Raw genomic sequence first — 25,528 nt, 5'->3', positions numbered from 1 at the left:
TGGTAATGCATTGCAGATAGATGGAGAAAAACAAAATTGAAAGGCAGATCAGAGTAGTTCCCTTTGAGAAGAAGGTGACTACATATAGAGCAGTTGAAAACTCTGTGTGTGTGTGTGTGTGTGTCTTTTGATACTAACAATATAGAGGGGATGATTTCCAAGCCACTAATCGTTCACTTCTTTCTTTAGTCTATCATCCTCATTATACCTCCTAAAATGTTACCTGCAAAAAATACTGCAATATATTTTTAAATCAACAATCAATCTAATCAAAACAGAGTTCCTGCCCAATGCTTACAATCTGTTCCTCAACACATTTTGGAAGGCGTATTGATTTTAGTATTTTCAATTATAATTGTCTTTAGAACTGCAGTTTTCTTAAATTTTGCTTCTTCAGAAAATAAGTACTTGGGGTGGAATGTACCAACTGCTGAACTAGACCAGCATCATAACATCATGCCACTACAGGTGACTTAACACTACACCACCTGAGATGTGTTTCTTCATTGGTCACAATTATGCTCCCAGATCCGTAAGTGTGGGTAGCTTTATACTACCTGACACACAGTAGTAAGGTTACCATGCATGGTATACTACCAATTATAATTGGCGAAATTGGTTACAGTCATTATCCATTATGGAGATCAATTTCAGAGAGGTGATATAACAACTGTGGTATTGCTGGTGTTTCATTCCTTCAACCTATGTGGCATAACACTTACCCTTGCAACATTTACATTTTTGTATCTCTGTGAAACAAATGAATACCATAAGCAGTATACAATTCAAAAACTGGTTGTGAAGCCAACACTGCAGGGGCTTTTGTAAATGCAAATATCTGAAATTAAAATATTGTGGGCGTGATGGTGGTGGTGGATATGAATAGTATTGGCGACTTTAATCCATTTTAATAAGTACAGCCTTTCACAACTATAGTTCAGATTAGGGAAAGTAGTATTAAACTGGTGCTTCTTCTGCAACTGTCAGGATTGAGCCCAGGGCCCCTGCAGTTTCTGATGATTCCGATTCTGATTCAGAGCCAGAACCAGATCATTTAGACCAGAGAGTGGGGGAGGAAATTCCCAGAGAGTCTCCAGAAGCTGGGGAGGATGTTTTCCAAGGCCTTGACAAACAGATACCGCCTCCCCATCACCACCATGGGAAACCAGGTCCCTGAGGAGGAGGAGCAGGATTGTGTTGAAGCAAAGGCACATCAGTGATCTAAGAGGGCAGAGTCAGAGGGTGGCTTGAGATGCTCTGGCAGAATAACCGCCCACCTGAAGCAATACAGAAGGGAGCCACCCTAAGGGAGGGGCTTAAGCAACATTTCAGTTTTTGCCGAAGTTGCCAATTGTCAGTTTGGCAGCAACTTCTTTACCTTGCTAAAGTCTTCCCTAATAAAGAATTCAGGATTAACTATTTAGGCCCTGGGTCAGTCTTTGAGTTTCACTGAAGCTGTATTATGGAAAAACTTGCCACTGTCATAATAATGCCGTATTAGCTTGAAGGCTGGGTCTCTTTTATGTTGATTGTGTAGAGGAAAGGCTACAGCATCTTGACAGCAACATATTCTAAATAAACATATTTTAAATAAATAAATATTCTGCTTTCCCACCCCGCTACTACAGTCAAAAGGAGGGCCATACCTTGCAGCAACCAAAGCCAATTGGTGCTGCTGCTTTTTTTCCTCCTGGCTCAGTGTTGACACATGTGGAACTTATATTGTGGTCAGTGGGCTGAGTTGACATTTAGTACAGATGCTTACATGCTTTGGCTGGATGCCAGACTTGTGGTAGAGAGCCAAGAGATTGAGCTTAGGGTAGAGCTATAATTAAGCTGAATGGACATACTAGAATATTTTGGTTGAAAATAAAGATTTTTAACTCGCTACTGATTATTCTTGAATATGAACATTCATTGAAAACTATTTTATTTTATTTTTCAACTTATGGTTTGTAATGTGTTTGTGTTTTTCCTTTGTGTTTTGCTCCCTTTCCCTCACTTTCAGGCCTATTGGAAAAAGATGAATCAACTTCTGCAAACTCTGAATCAGAAACTGGCGACTCTTAACCACGGCCAGGAAGGGATAGTCAAGATCAATGCCACTGTCTCAGACAAGGTGGTTGCTTTTAAAAGTAAACCTCCATCCATTCAAAGAGAAATGTTGAGTGTCTGCAGTGATCCCTATACTTTGGCCCAACAGCTAACACATGTTGAATTGGTAAGTGGAAAACAATACTTTTTCCATCCTCTTTTAATTATATAGGAAGCTATTTTCCAGAAAAAATCTGCTTAGAACTTCAAAACATATTCCAAACATGAAATCTGCATATCATATTTTAGTCAACTGTGTCCATTCATGCTTGCCACTAGCAACATAGGATCCCAATCCTATGGCAAGATCGCAAAACTGCTGCAATAAGCATCTGAATATATGTCCAGATTCAAATGCTCATTCCCATGCCTGCTTGGGATCGAATCACTGCATGCACATTTTGGAGGTAGGCCTAGAATGCAAGTATATCCCCTGTGGACCTTGGGCTGCAGTCTAGTGACCCCATGCCTTAATTCAGCCTTGACCATCAGTAATCACTTAGGGAGGTTAAACCAGGAAAAGTTAATCAACTAACCCATGTCTTAATAATTTTTTTAAAAAAAATCTTTTGTGAAATCCAAATGGTGATATTTTAAGCAATGTAAAATGAATATCTGATATAAGTGAACCACTGAGTTGGACAATGACACCTTATTTCCCACTTTATCTCTTGAAAAAAGGAAAGGCTGAGTCACATTGGCCCTGAAGAATTTGTTCAGGCATTTGTCCATAAAGATCCTTTGGAAAGCACAAAGGTAGGACTAGCAATATTATCTGTCTCCCCCACCCTGTCCCTGCCCTTATTCATTCTGGATTAGCAATTCAAAGAACAGGCTGTGTGGGGGTTGGAGTCACACAACAGAAAGTGCACATCTGAGCAGATTTATATATAGGGAAGGCTGTAGAATATGTGTTTAGAGTTGTATGAAGCTGTGGTGTCCCCTCTGTGGTGTGTTAGTTAAGATATGGGGGTTGTGTACATAATGAAATGAGCCCGGCATGCCATCTCCTGCCTAATGTCCTTTCAGGGTTTCAGATGTCCCTGATGTACAACTCTGAGTGCAAAACTGTATATCCATATGCACTGGAATAAATTGATTCACAGTGGTAATTAGAGAGTGCAGATATTATTCTGTGCTGCAATTCCAGTAGAGGGAGAATGAACGACTGCCTGTGCGCTCAGTTCCACTCTTGTAAACGTCAAGGCCAATATATCCATTAGCATCTAAGGGAGTGAAAATAGGAGACTCTATTGCTTCATGCACTGTTGGTACAGAAAATTCTTCAAAAGAAGGTTTTGGTATGTGACTAATATGAGTAATCAAGATGCATGCGTTAAAAGGAAACTATTCCTCAAACTCTGAATTCATAAAGCTGGTGCAATGAGTTTGAAATACTTTAAAGGAAACTTATAAAATGCAACATTGCTGCCAAAGTTTCCAATGGCGGGCAGATTGTGTTAGATACATAACTTAAAAAGGAAAGTTGACGATATTATTCTGAATACCTGGGACAATGGCAGAAGGGAACAGGAAGCTTTGCACTTTTTAGTTCTTCTTGAGAACTCTTCTGGCTCAGCAGAAGCTTCACCAATAAATGAGCAGATCCGAATTAGCAGTACGTCTTGCAACATCTGCCAACCTTTTTCCATTGGGATTTCAAACAGGAGCATGGTGTGCATTTGCTCATTATACAGCTGGAACTGAATTAGGGTGTTTAGTTGCTGCATTATTTATTGTGGCTATGGGAGAAAAACTGCATTTTTCTTTTGTTGACATCCCAATATTTTTTTGGGGGGAGGAGAGGGGTTCTGCCTTTATAGATTATTAGGGCTGCCAGGTTGCACTCTCAAGATAAGTATTGTACCTTTAAATCCCCTGATGCACCCCTCCCTCCCTTTGGCTTGTCATCTTCCCCTCTCCCCAACTGCTTGTGAAGCACATCCTGGAAGACTGCTCAGTATAGAAGTCAGGAATGGTAGCAGAAAATAGGACTGCAGCGGAGCGGGGGTGGGGGAGGAATACGGGAGAAGTATAGCCGTCAGCTACCTCATCTCCTTTTTTTTTTTTTTAATAATTTTTATTCATTTTCAACACTATATAAACATAAATGAACATTTCCAAAATATAATTGAAACAAACACAATAAGAAAAAGAAATACATCAAATATCTGCTTCATACATATTGAATAATTGTTGAGTACAAATATCAAAAACTATTACATATGCCTTATCACACTACAACATTTTCATTCTTAACATAAAAGTGCACCCCCCACCTCGGGATCATTCTTGAGTCCAAAATCTAATCGTTTCTTCTGATGGTGGTTTCCCATTTCCCTTAGTAAACACGAACACTAGGAACTGTTTCCAAATTCCTTCGAACTCATTTATTTTAGTTACGCCTTTTCTCCACTTAATATTACATGTCAGTTTATCATTAATGGCTATATCCCATACTACTTTATACCACTCCACAATAGAATATTCCCCTTGGATCTTCCAGTTCCTAGCTATCATCAATCGTGCTGCAACCAACAAACTCGATATCAGCTCTATAATTCCTTTTCCACACTTTATATCTTCAAATAGTGACAGCAATGCTATTTTTGGTGTTTGTTCTATTTTCATTCCCACTATTTCTTCAATTTCTGAGAACACCATCTTCCATAATCTTTGTACATATTTGCATTGCCACCACATATGTAAATACGTTCCTTTTTCCCCACATCCTCTCCAACAATTTGCTGAATGTTGATCACTTATCTTGTTCAATCTAACCGGGGTTAGGTACCACCTCCATAAAATTTTAAAATAATTCTCCTTTATTCTTACTGATAAACTTCTCAACACTCTTTGTTTCCATAGTCCCTCCCAGCTCTGTCGCCCTATTTGTATCTTCAAATCTGATTCCCAAATCACTTTCTCTGTATTCTCTCTAAACTCCTTCTCTAACAATATTTTATATATTTCACTCATTAATCCTTTTGAAACTATACTACCTCCTTTTCCTTTCTCCTTACTTACTACTAATTCTTCAAACCTCGTCATCTTTCTGCACATTCTATTATCTTTAATCCACTTTTTATTCCATTGTTCTAATTGACCATATTCTAGCCAAGATAGCTTCTTCTCCTTTAACAAATTTTCCATATCTTCTCTTGTTTTAATATCTCTTACCCAATCCTTTAATTTTATTTTATTTTTCTCTTTTAATATTTTACATAATCTACCCTTTAGATCCTCTGGGAAATTCTTTAACATTATTATCGGTGCTAAGGGAGAGTTGCTCGGAAGCAGCTTCCCTTTAAATTTGCTCCAAATTTCCCATTGAGTCCTCAGGAGTGGATTATCTATACTTCCAACCCATTTTCTTCCTCCATCTTTAAAAAAAACATTCTCCAGATTCATCTCTACCTTACTTATGATTTTTTCTTCCATCCAGTATAAATCTCCTACTCCCATAATTGCTTCTACTACATGTCTTAATCTATTTGCTACGTAGTATAATTTTATGTTTGGGAGACCCATTCCCCCCTTTTTTTGGCTTAGGTACCAATTATTTTTATTCACTCTTGCTCTCTTTTCTCCATTACAATATTTATTAATAATATTTTGCCAACTTTTTATCTCGGTTTCTGATATTTTTATAGGTAGCATCCTAAATACGAAATTAATTTTAGCTAGTATCTTCATTTTTATCAAAGCTATTCTCCCAAACCAAGATAAATTTAATCTTTTATATTTCTCCAATTTCTCTAATACCTCCTTCTTTAACCTCGTTAAATTTTCCCTTTCTAAATTCTCTAGATTTTTTGTAATTTTAATTCCCAAGTATTTAATCTCATTCTTAACTTTCAATTCCATCCCCTTAAATTCCCAATCCTTTTCTTCCTTCTTAGTATAGTTAAACAACATCATCTCTGATTTAGACCAATTTATTTTTAACCCTGTAATTTCCTCAAATTCCCTCAACTGATATTTAATTCTTTCTAATTTTCTTAATGGATTCTTAATGGTCAATAAAGTATCATCCGCAAACATGTTTAGCTTTATCTCCCTTACCTCTCCAATTCCTTCTAATTCTTTATCCTCCCTTAGTGCCTTCGCCAGAACTTCCATAACCATTACAAAAAGGACCGGCGAGAGCGGACATCCTTGTCTTGTTCCTCTGGCTAGTCGTATCTTTTCAGTAAGTCCGTCATTTACCACCACTACCGCCGTATTTTGGGAATATAACTGTTCTATTACATTTTTAAATTTATTTCCAAATCCCAATTTATCTATAATACTCTTTAGTGCCTGCCAGCTCACACAATCAAAAGCTTTAAAAATATCTAATGCCATAATACCTGCCTTAATATTTGCTTTTTTTATTACATTTATTACATTTAAAACTCTACCCACTAAATTATGCATATGTCTTCCTACCACAAACCCACATTGATCTGCTCCTATATATTCTGCCAAAAATTTATTTAATCGTTTGGCCATAATAGATGTAAAAATTTTAGCATCCTGATTTATTAAAGAAATAGGTCTATAAGAATCAGGATTAGTCAAATCTTTATCTGGTTTTGGGATCAGAATTATCACTGAATGTTCCCATGATTCAGGTATCTTCTCTCCTAATAATATCCTATTATAAAGTTCCATTAATTTTGGAACTAAACAATCTTTGAAGACCTTATAATATTCTGGACCCAAACCATCTGCTCCTGGTGATTACCCACTTTTAACTTATCAATAACTTCTTCAACTTCTCTTTGAGTTATTACTGACTCCATTAACTCCTTATATTCTGATTTTATTTCCTTCTTTATAAACCTTCCAATATACTCCTCCACCTTTTCTTGTTGAATTTCTTTACCCTTGTACAATTCCTGATAAAATTCCTGAAAAATTTTTATTTTAGCTTTCATTGCATGACAATAATTCCCTCGACTATCTTTCAACGTTTCTATCCCATTCCTCCCTTTTTCTTTTTGTGTGAGCTTGGCAAGCAACCTCGAGTTCTTATCACTGTTTTCAAAATATTCCCTTTTCATATACATTAAATTCTTTTGAATCTCTTCTATATTTAAGTTTTCTAATTGTTTCTTCTTAGCTTGTATTTCCACTAATTTATATTTATCTTTACTTCGCCAATATCTTTCCTCCAAGTTTTTAATTTCTATCTCTAACTTTTCCTGTTCTGCACGTTGTTGTCTTTTTAAACTACATGTTTCTCTAATACAGATTCCTCTTGCTACAGCCTTCATGGTGTCCCAAATGACTGACCCAGCTGTTCCTCCTTTTTCATTAATTTCCCATGCCTCCGACAGTTCCTTCCGAATTTTATCTACTATTTTATTGTATTTCAATATCTTTGTGTTCAACTTCCATCTATATGCCTCTTTATAATCTTTCTTAACTGTAAATTCTAAACTTAACAAGGCATGATCGGTTACTTTTATTACCCCCATTTCCATTTTACAAATCCTCGTTGCAAAGTCTTTTGAAACAAATATATAATCTATCCTGGAGTATGTATGATGAACTGGGGAAAAGTATGAAAATCCAGGCCTATTCCCGTAAAGTAAGCGCCACGAATCTAAATAATCATTTTCTTTTACTAATTTATTCAATATAGTCATATTGTTCCTCTTTTCAGCATTAGTGGGATTTGACCTGTCCCTTTTATTATCCATAACCATATTAAAATCCCCAGCTAATAATGCATACCCCTCCTTAAATTCTTCTATTTCTTTGAACAGCTTTATAAAAAATTCTCTATGCCTCTCATTTGGGGCATAAACATTAATCAAAGTATAAACCTTTCCCTCAATTTTACCTTTTAACATAAGATATCTACCCTTATCATCCTTTTTTACCTCTTCTAATATAAACCCACTTTTTTTTGAAATCAAAGTGGCCACTCCATTTTTTTTTGATGTCCCTAATGATTTTTCATAATAGGCTAACCACTTTAATTTTATCATATTCGAATTCTCGGAGCCTTGGTGTGTCTCTTGGATCATTATAATATCTGATCCCTCTTTATTTAGCATTTGTTCTATTCTCTTCCTTTTCACGACTGCCCCTAAACCTTTAACATTGAGTGTTGATACCTTTATCTTTTTATCCATAATCACCCTTTTGAAATCTCTTCCGATCCCTTGTGCTCAGCAATTCAAACTTGCTTACATAAAAACACAAACTCCATACATAAAACCCACCCCCTCCTACCCCGATCCCTCCTCCCCTACCTTCCCCCCCTCCCCACCCCCCCACTCTAATCCCCCCCCCATATCCCCGTGAGTCTAATACTCCAGCCATCTACTTTAAAGGGGGAGGGGGGAGGCAGTGCTGTGCCTGGCCGGCAGGTCTCTATATTAGCATTTTTATTTGCAATTATCTCCAACATAATTAACAATTCTCTTACTCTCCAGATGTCCCAGCCTCATTCCCTCCCCCACCCACTCCAGCCCCATCTGCTTCCCCATCCAGACCCAGCCTCTTCAGCAAATCTTTACCTTGATCCAATGAGGTCACTCTGTATTCCCTCCTCCCATATGTGAATCTTAAGAAAACCGGGTAACCCCATGCATAAGGAATTTTATTCTTCATTAATGTTTCCGTTATTGGTTTAAGACTACGTCTCCAATTTAATGTGCGTTGAGAAAGATCATTGTAAATTTGCACTGGTTTGCCTTTACACTGTATCTGAACCTTAGATCTCAATTCTTTCATAATTTGCTCTTTTTTGTAATAGTTGCCAAATTTCACCAATATGTCTCTAGTCCCTTTGTAGTTTTTCCCCCCCACACGGTGGACTCGGTCCAGATCCGATCCATCTATTGGAATGTCAGGCGTCAGCTCCTTGAACCAGTTCACGATAATTTCTCTAAGATCTTCTCCTTGCGTCTCCTTCAGCTGCTTTATTCGAAGCGAAGATCTACGAGATTGATCTTCCAAGGCGATCAAACGCAATTCCCATTCTTTAAATTGTATATTAGTTGATTTTTCGAAAGCCTCTTGTTTCTTCTGGTCCAGATCCACTTTAGCCTCTATCTTTTTGATCTTATCCGAATTTTCCATCGTTTTATCCATAATAGTACGCATTTGTTTTCTGAATTCACTCATTTGCTGATCCATTTTTTTAAAAATAATCATGTTATTTTCTGCTATAATAGCCTTGATTTCCATTAAAGAGGGAGGGTTACTACCACTTTCTTTCCCCCCTTCTGCCATGTTTCCTTCTTTATTTGGTATTGTATCCAAAGAGACTGGGTCTATATCTTCCTCTTCCTGTTCAACTCCAGGGGCTGTACTTCCCAGGAAGGAGAGGTAAGCCAAATTATGATTTGAAGGTTTCTTTTTTTGTTTATTAAGCTTTTCCCAACTTTTGATCTTTTTTTTAACGTTGGGCATGGGTCCCTTCTGGGTAGGGCATAAATCTTAGAGTCCAACTCTCTTCCTTAGCAACTTATGCTGGCTTCTCTATTATATAGCACTCACAGCTCCTTCTTCACGAGGAGGGGGGAAAAATCCAGTTCACAACAGCATTCACTAGAGGGGATCAGATTTAATCACTCAAAGTCTCTCACATCCCACATCTCCCTCACCGAATGCCAAATGCAGCTTTTTTCACCCCTTCACCCCCCTTCTCGCCACGCCAATAAATCCAGTCAACCACTTTAACCTTAGAAAGCCAGCATTCCAATCGTTCCCATGTGAGATAAAGATGAGAGGTTATATCACAGATCAATGTCCAGCAAACATAAATTCCTTCTTTTTAAACTGCGTCAGTCAGCGTTTACTTTCACTTTCATAAAGTTGCCGTTTAGACAGACATTGCATTAATCATAGTTCATCTCACCTCCCTTCTCCAAATCTCTCCACTTTCCCGGCTCCTGTTGGTTTTATAATCATTTTCTGTCAGTTGCTCAAAGATTCATGCCCATTAAAAGAGAGATAATTGCCTTTTCCGGCAAGCGCCGTTCAGAGCCTCAGAAGAAACCCGCCATCGCTCAGGCTGCCAAGCTCCGCCCCCAGCTACCTCATCTCCTGCTGAGTTGAGAAATGTAAAGTTTCGTTACAGATTCCTAAGTGATAGCCTAGTAACCCTATAGATTGGAGTTTAATGTTTGTTGTTAAAAGACTAGCACACCAATCTAGCTGTACACTTTTTAAAATGCATTAAATTGAATCAGGATTATACTTTTAATGAAAAGCACACACTCAACTTCCAAGTCAGCTCAGTTTTCTGTCTGTGTTGCTAATAGGCTACCAATCATGCCCTGCATTTGCTTTTACTTGGATAGGCTGTAGAGCTGAATTGTATCAGGCAGGCAGAGAAGTGCAAAGACATTAAACAGGTCAGATTGGAAGTCGTTGGTCAGCTGAACTTCCCACCCTTTCTCCAGAGGCAGGATCAGACAAATGTTGAGGCAGTTGCTTTTGGCAGGCAGAAGTGACCCTATAAATGACAGCTTGGCCAGGCTGTGCCAGCCTAACCAGCTATCAGAACCCAGAAGAGACAACACCCATATACTATGTGAGGCACCCTTGTTGGGAAATTCCAAACAAAGCAGTTAGGGAATTTTAGTAAGAGGCAGATAAACAAGACAAAAAAACTCTCCCCTCTAAAGTCTGTGAATAGTTTCAAGAACAGCGGCATTTTTTGTGTGCATGATGATTGCCTTTATTGAGAACACTGCAATTCTTCTCTGTCTAGAAAAACTGCTAGGACCACAAAAATAGGAGGGTTATTGTGGTGTCTGAACTGGGATTCTGGCTTGTCACTCCCCAAAGAAGCCAGAGTCATAAGCCATGGTTTTGTTGCTGTTTTATGACTCTGGCTTGTTTGGGGAGAGATAAGCCAGAATTCCTAGTTTAGACATCACAATAGACATGCCACAGACCATAGTTTGTTTAGCCCAGGGGAAGGAACCAATGACCCATGTACTTAATCCAGCCCACAGATGTTCCCCTTCCGGCCTACGAAGGCTTTCGCTCCCTCCACAGGCCCCACTCCCTAGGGATAATAGGGGGATTCTTTTCCCTGACCCCACTCCAAGCCCTTTTATCTCTGATCAGTGATCAAAGGTAATAAAGGAATTCCCTTTAGCATGCCGCAACTTCTCACAGTGAGGAGGTAAAGTGGCAAAGCAGCCCCAGCTGAGGATGCTGCTGAAGGGCTCCAGCGTGGCCTGAACTGGGATAGCTTTGCTTGTGCCACTCTTTCCCCCATCAGGGAGGACATGGTTGGGGTGAAGGGGCCCCAGCCACAGTGCGAACAAAGCTGCCCCAATGGTGGGGAACGATGGCATTATGGGGCATTGCCGTGTCCCATGGTATTACAGAACATGGCTGTGCCCCTTGGCTTCAAGGGGCATAACCACGCCTTGTCATAGCATCAGGCCAATGGAGGGCTAGGTGGGGTGAACATTCAGCTCCCCACAAAAAAATAATTGTCCACCTCTGGTTTAGCTGCTCCCCCTTGCAGGAGGAGCTAAGCGGGAGCAATTGGGCAGCATGCTCAAACATGCTGTGCAAATCGTTCCATAGGTTGCAGTGACAAGCCTGTTATGAAGACATTAAGAATCTGTGCTTCTTTTTTATCAGTGCATTTGCAGATCAGTCTCATAGGAAATTATTTTTATTACTACTATTTTGGTGGTAGGGTGTTTTGTTTTTTGTTTTTGCAACCATTTTCTTAAAATCATCCACAAGCTTTAAAGTAATCCAACAGAATCTCATTTATGTTCCAAGAGCCATTGGAATACTGATAGAGGCTCCGATGGAGAGGCCTGCTTTTGGCATAAAATTACAGAGACATAAAACTCCACAAGGAGGCTGTTTGTGAGTAAATTGGACAATTCTGATAACTGTTAGTGCCCAAACTAGACCAGTAATCATAGAGCCTGTGGCTAATATTGGCTAACATAGCTCTTTGGCTCTTCTGTATGTTATACCCCAGTGGAATCGGTGGCAAGTGTTAATGAATCATAGATTTGTGCCTACGTCAGTGTATTGTGTATTCAAGGCTTTTGGCTCAATTAAAGATCAGTGAGACCTGACAAATCTGCCTCCTTCAGTAATCTAATGCTTAAATTCCATTATTACTTTTCACTGTTATTTCTCTGTTGGTTTGGGGGAGGGGATATTAAAAGTTAATGAATTAAGAGATACCAGCCTACTTTGAACTTAAACATGTAGACTAGAATTACAGTTTGCATACTGACTGGGTTCATACTATGTGTTAAACCACAATAGTTTATTTTTCTGAAGTAACCACGATGGCTTATTGTGCAATTTGCACGTGTTTCCCCCAACTATGGTGGTTTATTTAGGCAAAATAAGCTACTCTGATAAGCCATCATGGTTGCGATCACCATTCGCAATTGTGCCATGCCCCCTTCTCATCTCCATTTGTGATCAGGGTTAGATACCCCCTTTTTGTGTGTGAAAAATGGGACCAGGAACCTTGCCTGCACTTCCCATTTGCGCACATGGGAGAAATTTTATTTTTTTCCCATGTCCACAAATGGGGCTCCCCATATGCCCATATGGAAAACCGATGGATACTTGCTTGTTCCCCCTTGTACCCTGGCATGTTGCCCAAACATGCAGGGATAAAAAAATGACAGCTCTCAAAATCAAGGCAAAGAGAGATATCCCTACGGGGAGCTGGGAAAGCACCCCTTTTGTGCAGGGGTGAGGGAGCAACCTGGGTGGCTGCCCCAATTGGGATCTACTCACCACCGCCACCAGCCCCCTCCTCCAACCCATAAAAAATTGGATTGTTTCCTAGGTGAGGGAAATGTCCCTTCCCACGGCTTGAATTTTAAAAGGGATGAACATTCCCCATTATTATTTTTTACCATTTGCGGTCATGGGAAAAAATATGTGGAAGTGCAGGAAAGTTTCCCTGGTCCCGTTTTTTTGGCATCAGGAGCATTAAAAAAAAGGGTACCAATCTCAATTGGAGCCTGGAAAGGGTGGGTCTGCCGCAAGGTCTCTGGGATATGAGCTGAAGGACTGAGGGGGAGGGAAGGGCGGGGGGGGGGGAAAGCTATGCACCATTGCTCATTTGTATGATCATGTGACAGGGCACAGTGGGCTATTTTTAAAATAAGCTACTGTGAGTAGCTTATAAGCCATTATGGCTTAAAGTGACATGTGAACCCAGCCTCTAATAACTTACATCAGGATCATACAATATACAGAGAGAGAATAGTAGTCCATTGCATCAACACATTTACTGTGGCATGTCATGTGCCTGCTATGATGCCTATCTATAACCATCTGATTACTAAAATATATTAGATGTAGAGGGTTGTGCCAATATAATGTATCCTAAAACAGTCAAAAGATGTGTGAGTTAATTTTTTGCCCATCTCAGCTTGGCCATATTCTCTCCACCTCCACCTGTTTTGGTTTCATAATGACATTTTGTTTACGTGTTATGGCGTCTAGTGAATGTTGCTATTACTGTCACAAGTGATATGAGTGCATGATTGCCCTTCCTACTTTACTGTGCAATGGCACCAGTTGCAGCTTTGCCCTGGCACAACCATCCTTCCATGCAATGCTTCAAGTTCATGCTTTATTTTATGAACAAGTGAGAGGGCCTTTTCGGTGGTGGCCCCCTGACTGTGGAATGATCTCCCCGTGAAGCTCTCCTGGCACCAACACTGTTATCTTTCAGGCGCCAGGTCAAGACTTTTCTCTTCTCCCAAACATTTAACAGCATTTAACAACGCTAAGTTTGTTTTTTAATGGACCCCAGAACTTTTGTTTTTAAATGGATACTGTTGTTTTTATACTGTTGTTTTTATCTTTTTGATGGTTTTAAATTTTGTATAATTTTTTAAAGTTTACTGTTTTTAACTACTGCAGACCGCCCAGAAGGCTTCAGCTATGTGGTGGTATATAAATGTAATCAAATAAATAAATAAATAAATGTTGCTGTAAGCCACTTTGAGCATGATTTTACCATGCTCAAAGTGCAGCATTTGCTAATTTAGCACTTAACCGAATCGAGCACTTGGACTACGATACCCAAAATATGTGTGTGTGCACGCATGTGTGCATCCATCCATGCATGTGCGCACCTCACAGAGAGTAGCTGGCCTTAGGTACTGAATACAATGAAAGGCCCTATCCTGTGGTGATGTCCATCAGCTTCTGAACTCAGAGGCTTACATGCATTCTATGCAGAGCGGGAGGAGCGATAGAGGCAATCTTCACCTCCTCACTTCTTCCGCTCTGCACTTTTGCTAGATGCACTTTTTGCCCATCTAACTCGGTTGTGTCAAAGCAGCAGGGAAGGAGATTGGGGAGGCCTGAGGCTATGTCACATCCTGGCTTTTCCATTCCCTCCCCTTGCTTCCCGCTGGCACGCCACCTTTATTCCGCTCCGAAGTCATTTTTGTGACCTTGGAGAGGTAGCTGGCATAAGGCTGCAAGGAGGAGGGAGGGGGCGGGGAGAATGGATTCCAAAGTATCCTGTGGTTTCCCCAGACACTGCTTAGGGGGCCAAGGATTTCTTCCTCGAGGAATATTTGAGATGATGAAATGAAGATGTAGAAGTAAATGGTGGTTGAAACAAAGCAAATAGGTCTGGGGTGAAACTGAATTGGATAAATCAATCAAGTTTTTTTCAGAATACAAAAAAAAGAGTGAGGAGCTGTTGAGTGCTATGTTAATGGATGCCTAACGGTTTTGCATGCCATGTAGAATTCAATACACTTTGATTTAAAAGGGGGAAAACACTGCAAATGGAGAAAAAAACAAGGAGTAATTAAGGACAATATATGGAAATATAAGATGGGGATGACAGAATAGAACAAGGGGATGCGAATTCCAGAGAGTGAACTGAAAAGAGGCATCAACAGAACCCAAGCCCACTTTCTCATTTGGAAAATACTAATTTGGATTGTTTCAAAGGACTCAGAATTAATGAGTTGTGACATTCATTAGATATATCTGTTCAATAAGCAAGGGAATAAAAAGAAATATTAATACCAGCAAGGAAGCAATAGAATACGTCTGTTCTTGAATAAATTAATACTGCAGTCCAAGTTTCTCTCCAGCCTGGTGCTTTGCAGACATGCTGGACTGCACATCTGCACATTCCCAGCCAGCATGGCCAGGGGACTGTCTTCATGGCACCAGGATGGCACCCTCTCCCTCTTCAACCTTGCGCTTTCCCTCTCCCAGGGCAGCAAATCCCAACACTGAGGAGGGAGCGCAGGGTTTCTTGGTGGCCATCTGGGTCCCGGGGACTCCCCTCCCCTCTTCCTGGTGGAAGGTGAACAATCGCTCATTGCCTTCCACCAGACTCCACCCTGGGTTGACCCCAGATTGGCCCCAGAGTGCCATTACACAGCAGAAGCACCGTGTTGATGTCACTCTGTTTGAAAAAGTTGGGGGTAAATCCCTGAATTTTCAAAAGACAACATTGTGCTTGCGTCATCTAACCTACGTGGCGCAGACCCACAGCCACCGTGGGGCTTTCCCCACTTATAGATAGCCCCCAAGACTGCTGTAATGGCTCATAGAGTAAAATCCAGAGTCCTCCATGCACTCACAAAACCATCCATTCTATTCACAAAACATTTGTATTCTAATAGTCAACAGGGCGGCCACTCTGGCCGAGTGACTTCTTTACACATTGGTTTGAAAAATTGAGAAGAAATGTCACTACTGGTTATGAGACTATGGTTGTTAGTGGAGACACATACACTTCTGAAAAATGCATTCAGTGTGTAGAAGTGCAAATGCTATGTTTTAAATAAGACTGTACTGAATGTTCATCTGCAGACATTTTGATGGCAAAAAGGTGCGCTTTAAAGGGGTCCAAATTGTTGCCTAAAACCTCCCTCCATGACATTGAGAATGGACATGATGTCACAGAACTACATTGGCTACATGGTGAAATTATTGGGGGGAAACAAGGAAGTGTTGGCATGATATGCGATGGCTGCCAATAGAGCGGCCAAGCAGGACGATCAGCTCCAAGTAGGGGCGCTGCTGGCAGTGGCCGCTAGCCATTTGTTGTTATGTTTGGGGGCCAGGCTAAGTAGAGAGGCACTGAGCAGCTCTCACAGAAGTGTGTTCATAAGTACAGTGCAGAAGGTATGATAGAATCAGGAAACTATCCCGTATTATTCTCTTAGAGTATTTCTTTATTTCTTTATTTATTACATTTTTATACCGCCCAATAGCCAAAGCTCTCTGGGCGGTTCACAAAAATTAAAACCATAATAAAACAACCAACAGGTTAAAAGCACAAATACAAAATACAGTATAAAAAGCTGTACCATCTTGGCACACAAAACGTACAAAGCAAGCCTAGTGTATGCTTAGTTTCAGCTGCTTCGGCCCATATTGCACTGGCCATGTGTGTCCTTCTGCCACAGGCTGGGGACAACTTTCCAGTATTGCTAGCCCACCTTTTAGATGGTTTAGAGCCACATGTTTAAACACAACCCAGTCCTGCAACATGCCAGTGGGTTCACATGACTGGCTCAGAATGGGCTGGAGCAGATGGAGGTCAGGGTGACCTAGGCTTTTTCTTTTGCTGCCGTGCACTTGAGGGAATTGTGAGACTGAAACTTATTTAATTTACACCCCCATCAGATTGCACAGGCTCCAGGCTGCTTACATTTTAGAAGTGTTCCTGCTTCACATGAATTCCCCAATCATGCAGGTCCCCAGGTCCCCCTTTAATCTTCTTCAGCCTTAGGATACATTTTCTGCAATGGAGTTATTTGCAAACATTGTGAAAACTAAAAATCCCAAACCACATCCTTTCTACCATATTGTCTCACTTGTGAGAGCCCCCTTTCCCCCAACATAAAAACTTCCTCTACATTGAACTCCCCACTCAGCCATCTTATCCTTAGGCCTTAAATTGGAAATTGCCACATTAATGAAACAAAAATTAAATACCTCCTAATACCCTCTAGTGGCTTCTGATATTAAAAAAAAGTATTTAAAGAAATTCAGAGCCATGAGTCCTTTCAGGAAGATTATCATAAAGCAAAGGTGGGTTTTTTATAATCATGTAATGAATTTAGGCTGCGATCCCATTCACACTTACCTGGGAGTAAGTTCAATTGAACTCAGTTGGGCTTTCTGCTGAGTAGACATATAAAGGATTGTTCTGTAGGTCACCAGACTAAAATTCATTTTCAAGAAGAGCTGGGAGGTTTCCGTCCCACGCAATTGCCACAGCCTAAAGAGCACATGTCACAAGAATGACATTTCCTGATGAATTTTGCCATCTGAGTGACTTGCTTCACAGCAACCAATGAAACAGAAATAGGTCAGGGATAAAGAGATCAGTAGCAAAGATATTCTCTCAAAGACAAGAGGATGTGAAGGAATTTTTTTTTTAGGCAAATAATATTCTGTACAGTACTTCATTACATTTTGCTTTGCTATCTTCCTCCCCATCCTAATCAGACATTTTGTTTCATGCAAGGGAAAACCGTAGGCAATTGCATTTGCCGAACTCTGGGAACTCCCAGAGTCAAAGGCATAAACTAAATACATATTACGTGGAAAGACGTGCTTGTCTGATTTTATTTTCTCCAGATTCTTGTTGCTGTTTGCATTCTGCAGTATCCTGGCTGTTAATAGCCTAGTGAGAGTGGATTGGAATAAATTGCCTTGTGAGCAATTGGTCTTAGCAAACTGTTCATCATGCACAGATTCGATTTGCAGAAAGGGTTATAAACTGTTAAACCCAGCACATCTGCAGTTACCCACCCATTGAGATTTAAAATTCAGTCCCACATGCCCTGTCCACCACCACCCCACACACACGGACATGTTTTCACAGAAATATATGCTACTAATAGAACAAGACTGTATAGCTGATATAGTTATTTTTTAAAAAAAAGCTAAGCAGAGTCTAGTTCATGTGCCACTTCAGGTTTTTGTTTTTCAGCCTTGCTTCAGTGAACAGAAGAAGACTAGTAACCTTGAGGCCTATGTAAAATGGTTCAATAGACTCTGCTATCTTGTAGCAACGGAAATTTGCATGGTAAGTCAAATACGTTATTCTACCTGCCTGATTGTGCCACTTTGAGACCATTCAGTAATAAACACATTGGAGGATATGTTTTTCCTCAATATTGTTCATATTTTTAAAAGTGTAACGTTTGTACACTTTTCACAGAAAAAACTATGATATATAACAAGCATAGGGTAAATGAGGAAATAGGCTATTGATGCAATGATAGAGCAATAATTTTGGGAAGGAATTTTGGACAGTTCCAGCTTGTGCTGGGAGGGAGGTCCATGGTACAAGAGAGGAGGCTTGCTTGTGGTGGGCAAAAAGGCAGCTGCGTTATGCCGAGTTGGACCAATGGTCCATCTAGCTCAGTACTGTCTACAGTGAATCCAGGGGAGGGAATGAAGAGTCAGAATCCAGGAAGGGGAAATCCAGAGAGTGGGGGACAACAAAGGGGCAGAATCTCATAGGGGGGGGAAGTAATATTAGAATCCAGGGGGACACTCACAACATTTTGGATTAGCCATGCCTCCCACAGCAATTTGTGGCTATGCCCAGGATCCTTTTTCAAAATGTCAAATGGGCCCATGGGCCCAAAATTTTGCCAGCCCCTGGTCTACACTGACCCACAGCAGTTCTCCTGGACTTAAGGCAGGATTCTTTCCTGGCCCTATTTAGAAATGCCAGGGATTGAACCTGGGACCTTCCACATGCAAAGCATGTATTCCACCATTGATTATAACCACCGATTATAATTCTGTCACATCCGTTATTTAACGTGGCCATTTACTAGTGTGATGCCCCAACACATCAGGTTTGGAGGCCACTGGCTCACAGGGCACCCACTCCAATTTCAAGGGCCGTTTATTCACACAGCTTCTCACTCCACAGTGTCCCTGTTTGCAAATAGCATCAAACCCCTCCTGCAGTGCCCCTCATTCACGTGTGTCTTTGCACATGCCCCCACCCCCTATTTGAATGGCCATTCACCACACAGCGCTTCTCCCATTATCTCAAGGGAACAAGGTGACACTTTGTGGAGGGAGGTGCTGTGTGAGTGAATGGCCCCTCAAATTGGAGTGGGTGTTGTCTGAGCCAGTGACCTCCTAACCTGAAGTGTTGGGGCATCATGCTGGCAAATGGCATCCTATAATAGGAAGTGGCCACGAGCCAGGATGCCAACTGAGAGGGGGTCTACTTCCAGTGCCTCAGGAATGTTGGGGGTTTAGGCCTTAGGGAAGGCTGATCCTAGAGCATTTGGAAGGGCCCCTTGTCTGGGACAGAATTCATGGCTGGTATTTTCCAGCTAAATCTCTTTCTGGATTCCATCATTCTGATGTTTAGTTCCTTTGTTATCACAATAAGAGGTTGAGCATTGAGCAAATTCAAATGGAAGTTCTCCAGTAATTTACATCTCGTTTCAAGATGAGTGTTTTCACTCTTCGCCCCATAACATCAAGCCTGAAAAAGTTCTAGACACTGACATCAGGCTAAGGAAAAGTTACAGTCATTGTAATTTTATTGACAGTTAGTTGGAAGTAATATCCCTGGAATTAATAGTCTTTAGAGCACAGCTGTATATGTCCATGTTGGGTCAGTACTTGAAGAAATTTTTAAAGGTATAATACACTTCTTGTCATGGGAGCTTTGATTCTGCAAGCTGCCAGCAGTGAGTGTCATTAATCAAACTGCTTGAATGGAATTTTGTAGCTGTTCTGAAATCGATTGATTGAGCTGTAGAATAGGGCATCTCCGTCGCTGAGGTTCGACATGTCACAGTTTTTTAAACCTGTCTTCCATGGCCCTTTTATCTGTCTGTTTATTTATAGCCTGCAAAAAAGAAGCAGAGAGCACAAGTCATAGAGTTTTTCATCGATGTTGCTCGCGAGTGCTTTAACATTGGGAATTTTAACTCGCTGATGGCAATCATATGTAAGTGTTCTGGCATCATTTCTTTCTGATATTATGGATGTGTTAAGGGGTTTCTGTTTCCTAATTTTCCTTTCCTATTCTTCTTTCTCTCCAGCTGGTATGAATATGAGTCCAGTATCCAGGTTAAAGAAGACCTGGTCAAAAGTGAAAACAGCCAAATTTTTTATTCTTGAGGTAAAATGTTGAGAATTGTCAATTTGCTACTAACATTTTTTTCATACATTTATTCAGACTTAATATTCGTAGTCAGGGGCCAAATGGTAAGATGAGTCTTGCATGTCAAATTCTAGATGGAGGTAAAAAAAACAGAAAATGCCTGATCCAAAAAACAGAGGTGCTACCAAGTTTGAGAGGGTACTTTTGAGTCGAGGGAGGTGTTTCCCTCTGACTTCTCTCCCTGTTGCCCTGCCTGCCCTAGATCCCACCCACCCCTCTGTTGGGCAGCGGTAACAGGAATAGTAATGATGGTGCTGGACAACACTATTACTCCTACTCACTGGCTAGGCTGTTGCCTGCCAGTATTCACACTAAAAGTAAGTGCTTTGATGGCAGCTGGCCAGTCAAGGCTGCAGCTGGGCATCATTTTAAATGAAAAATTTCCTCAAGTTTTCTGAGCAGCAGTGAGCTGAACCAATCAGATGCAGCCTGGAGGTAGGGGTAAGAGGACAGTCTTTTCACTACTCTGGTGTCCTCATTGGCCAAGGGCCCTGCAGGGCAGCATCTGATTAGTTCAGGTCACTGCTCATAAGAAGAAATGTTTTAATTTAAAATGGCACAAAGGTTGCTTTCCTTTGCAGGCAGCCATCACTGTCTGTTGCCGGGGGTGGGTGGGTGTTGTTTGACACCCTCCCCAGACCATGGAGCCCCAGTTTTGCACCGGGTGCTCCTGCCCTCAAAGGAATCCAGACTTATTCCAGTCCAGTCATAGGTCTGTCTCTTAACTCAAGCCTTGGAGAATAGAGTTTACAATTCCAGCAGAGCTGAGTTCTGGTACTATCTTGATTAAAGTAACAATGCTCACACCAGCATTGTTGGTCATTGAAACTGCAACCTATATGAAGCACCTACCAAGTTCTGTGCAATCAAAGCCCCTGAATTCCACCAGTAGGGAAAAAGGCACATCAGAATACCCTGCGGTCTTCTGCCGACAATTGGAAAATGTGCACGTTTGTTTGGAATAAAATTGCAAGGCTCATTGCTGATGCTGTTCGTCAGGCAAACCATTTCCTCTTTAGGGTACTTCCGGGGGATCCTAGCCAAGAGTTGCATCAAGATTAAATTGCAACGATGTTTCTCACTTCATTACTATTACATCTATTACATACTGTACTATTACATATGATACGAGTATTGTAGCACTTCCATTGTTCTTTATTGGCACATTCCTTTGCTTGTTTTGATACAAATGGGCTATTCCTTGAAAAACTGGGTAAGCTGCCAAACTGTTCCTCTGTCCAGATGCATCCCTAGCATGCTTTTGACTGTCTTTATTTCTCTCTGGGGATTAGCAATGGGACAAATTGTCACTGTAGGGCAAGTATGCATTTCACATGCATATGCACTCACAGAGACGTACATATACGTTTGTTGCAATTACACGATGACACAGTTCACGTGCTTGGAAAGCCCACCGTTGCTCTGCACTCCAGAAACGATAGTGCTAGATTGATGCAGTAAGGTTGTGTGCTGGCCAAGTTACAATTAAACTCCCTGTTGATGGATAGGGCAGACTTGAGGTATATTACCAGAGGGCTCATTGTCCTTACCCATCTATAGATCCCGTATAGCAATTTGGTTTCAGACTGGCATTGATTTTCAATGTGCTGTGACCAAGGGGCAGCCATCTTTGTGAGTATTACTTAAAAGATCTATCTGGATGTTTTCTCCTTGACTGCTGCTGTATCCTTCATTTAGATAGTGAGCTGACTGTACAGGATGGTAGGTGCTTAGGTGAGTCATGACACTACAGTGAGACAAATGCAAACAGAACAGCAGTGCCTGTAAAATGCATCAACTGCAACTGCACTGAAAATGTGTTGCTCATTACCTTGCACAGAGTGCATAGAAAATGAGACTCAGATAAAATGAAGAGTGGCAGTTGTGACTTATTGGGTGAACTGCTTATAGTCTGTGTGATTTAACCACTTGTCTAGCAACAACAAAATCATACACAAGCAACAAATTGTCATTTATACTGTTGTTTTTATGTTTCTGATGGTTTTTTAAATCTTGTATACTTTTTAATGTTTACTATTTTTAACTGTTGTAAACCGCCCAGAGAGCTTCGGCTATGGGGCGGTATATAAATGTAATAAATAAATAAATAAATAAATAAATATTGAGAACGGGGCTAGGCAAACTTTTAGGCTCATGCACACATTTGGAAATGTGAGAAACTCTCCTGGACGCAACCATAATATGGCTGCCATGGGTAGGTATGGCTAGTGACAAAGGACAAGTAACTTCCCCAGAGGGATTCATGGAAATTTAAGATGACAGCAGCTAGAGACTTCCACTTCACTTTGATACCCAAATATATTTCTCTGTGCCTTCGACAAAAGCATCAGCTAAGGATAGTCTGTCTCCTATGAATGAATGCTTGGAGGTGGTAATGGGCTGGATGAAAGAAAACAAACTGAAGCTGAATCCAGACAAGACGGAGGTGCTTATTGTCAAAGCCCCCAACCTGTGTTTGGAGGTGTGTCAACCACTCCTGGATGGGGTTAAACTCCCCCTGAAAGACTGTGTTTGCAGCTTGGGGGTGCTCCTGGATCCATCACTCCAAATGACAGTTCAGATAGATGCGAAGGCCAGGAGTGCCTTCTATCAGCTTCAGCTGATACGTCAGCTGCGTCCTTTCTTAGAGTTGGAAGACCTAAAGATGGTAGAGTACACGCTGGTAACTTCTGCAATGTGCTGTATGTAGGGCTACCTTTGTGCCTAGTCCAGAAATTTCAACTAGTGCAAAATATGGCAGCCAGGTTGGTCACTGGTACATCTAGGGGTGACCATATTACACCAGCTTTAAAATCATAACATTGGCTGACAATTAGTTTCTGGGCGAAGTATAAAGTGTTGGTTATTACCTTTAAATCTCTGCATGGTTTGGTTCCAAGTTACCTGCGGGATTGCCTTCTCCCATACAATCCACCCCGCACACTCAGGTCCTCGGGGGAGAATTTACTCCAGTCAGCAAAAACTAGTTTGACAACCATTACCCAGAGGAGCTTTTCTTCTGCCACCCCCAGACTGTGGAATGGCCTGCCAGAAGAGATTCATCAACTTAATACTCTCTCCAAGTTTAAAACAGCCAAAAAGACTGATCTCTTCCGGCAGGCCTACCCAGTTGAATTTTAAGATGCCTTTTAATACTGTGCTTCCCTTTAATAACATAGTAGTTTTATATGCTTTTAATCAATTATGTTTTTATGGTGTTTTGTATTTGTGTTGATCCAGAGAGAGAGGCGGGTAAGAAATAAATAAATTGTTGTTGCTGTTATTATTACTATTACACTATTCCAAGTGCCAGTAAAAATATATAAACTTATTTTTAAAATAAAAATTGGGAGAAGTAGAGTGTCTTGGTGGATACCATGGATGGTATCCAGAGGCGCTTTGGTTCCAATGGGCATCACGTTGCCTACCCCTGATCCTGAAACATGTTTAGAAGCACACTTTGAAGACTTAAGGATTTTATCTCCACATAAATGTTATAGATTGATCAGCCTAAAGAGAAAAGATAAAAAGAGATGAAAGCAAGCAATAGACCTGAAAAGGAAATACTGAGTAGTTTTCTCTCTAGTTCATCTGTATCATTTACTCTGTTTCCTTTAAACCAAGTTATAAACTTGGTGATGCAAAAAGATTCAGGATATTTTCTGATCTGAAAACTTACACATGGTCCTTTTTTTCTCCCTACCTTTAGCATCAAATGGACCCTACCGGTAATTTTTATAACTACAGAACTGCATTAAGGGGAGCTGCCCACCGATCCCTAACAGCACACAGTAACAGGGAAAAGGTATTGTTGTTGTTGTTTTATATGCTGCTTTCCCTCCAAGGTGCTCAAGGCAGCAGGGTACATGTTTCATCACCCATTTTATCTTCACAGCAAACCCACGAGGAAGGTTAGTCTGAGAGAACTTGTGGCTTTTCTCACAACACACTAACCCACACGGAGAGGTTGAGTGTGGATTGTTTTAAAATGTTAGCTGTTTGCTGAACCATGAGTTAAGGTGTTGTCTGAATGCAGCCAAGGTGGCTTGTTAACCATGCAGTATGGCTTGTTAACGATCATGAGCAACCCAACAACAAACTATGGGTTCTCAGGATGGCTTGTTCGAAAAAATAAGCCATGCTGTATTCAGACAACATGCTAACCCACAGTTCAACAAACAACCCATAGTTCAAAACTGGTTCAAAACACTCAGCCACTGAGGATGGCTTAGCATGTTGAGTGAATAGCCTCAGTGTCAGTACAAGTTCACCTGAACCTAGGTGTCCCCAATCCTGGTCCTACATTCTAATCAGCACACCACAGTTGGGATGCAGACAAGCTGGAGCGTGTTCAGAGGAGGGCAACCAGGATGATCAGGGGTCTGGAAACAAAGCCTTATGAGGAGAGACTGAAAGAACTGGGGATGTTTAGTCTGGAGAAGAGGAGATTGAGGGAAGACATGATAGCACTCTTTAAATACTTGAAAGGTTGTCACACAAAGGAGGGCCAGGATCTCTTCTCTATCATCCCAGAGTGCAGGACAAGGAATAATGGGCTCAAGTTACAGGAAGCCAGATTCCAGCTGGACATCAGGAAAAACTTCCTGACTGTTAGAGCAGTACAACAATGGAACCAGTTACCTAGGGAGGTTGTGGGCTCTCCTACTCTAAAGGCATTCAAGAGTCAGCTGGACAACCATCTTTCAAGTATGCTTTAGGGTGGATTCCTGCATTGAGTGGGGAGTTGGACGCGATGGCCTTATAGGCTTCTTCCAACTCTACTATTCTATGATTCTATTATTCTAAGCAGCAATACCACACACTCATGGATCTCTTACCTCCCCACCCCTGCAATTTTCAAAGGGGTAGCTTTGTGATTCTGTTGCAGGAAAAAGAGTTTTGTGGTACCTTAAAGACTAACACTTCTATTTTAAGCTTTCATGGGCTATGTATGTATGAAATATTTCCTGAGTTACCAGTATTTATACACAGAGAGGTGGGGTGGGGAGTTGTAAACAGCAAAATAAGAGACAACTGAAATACAGAAAAAGTATAGTGGCAATAATTACCTTAATAGTAGGCATTCAGAAAACAGTTGTTGGCCTGGTTCAGACAACACGCTAAACCATGCAGCTTAAGTACAAAATGGTTAAGGGAATGCATTAACCTTAATGCAGTCCATTAACCATTTTGTGGTTAAACAGCATGGTTTAGTGTGTTGTCTGAACCAGGCCGTTGGGTGATAACAGAGACATCCCTGAAATGGGGAGGTGA

General features: G+C 40.9%; 1 protein-coding gene across 1 annotated transcript in view; it reads left to right on the top strand.

Moving 5' to 3' along the window:
- Nucleotides 1-25,528, top strand: part of RASGEF1C (RasGEF domain family member 1C) — a 121,588-nt gene that overhangs the window by 78,477 nt on the left and 17,583 nt on the right. The window contains exons 5-10 of the mRNA XM_063120814.1: nt 2,009-2,221; nt 2,776-2,850; nt 18,041-18,136; nt 19,936-20,038; nt 20,133-20,212; nt 23,964-24,059. Of these exons, the coding sequence (XP_062976884.1) occupies nt 2,009-2,221; nt 2,776-2,850; nt 18,041-18,136; nt 19,936-20,038; nt 20,133-20,212; nt 23,964-24,059 (663 nt within the window). The remainder of the gene's footprint in view (nt 1-2,008; nt 2,222-2,775; nt 2,851-18,040; nt 18,137-19,935; nt 20,039-20,132; nt 20,213-23,963; nt 24,060-25,528) is intronic.

Source organism: Elgaria multicarinata, chromosome 3 (assembly GCF_023053635.1).
Source record: "Elgaria multicarinata webbii isolate HBS135686 ecotype San Diego chromosome 3, rElgMul1.1.pri, whole genome shotgun sequence".
NCBI lineage: Eukaryota > Metazoa > Chordata > Lepidosauria > Squamata > Anguidae > Elgaria > Elgaria multicarinata.
This window is presented reverse-complemented; position numbering and strand designations above follow the sequence as displayed.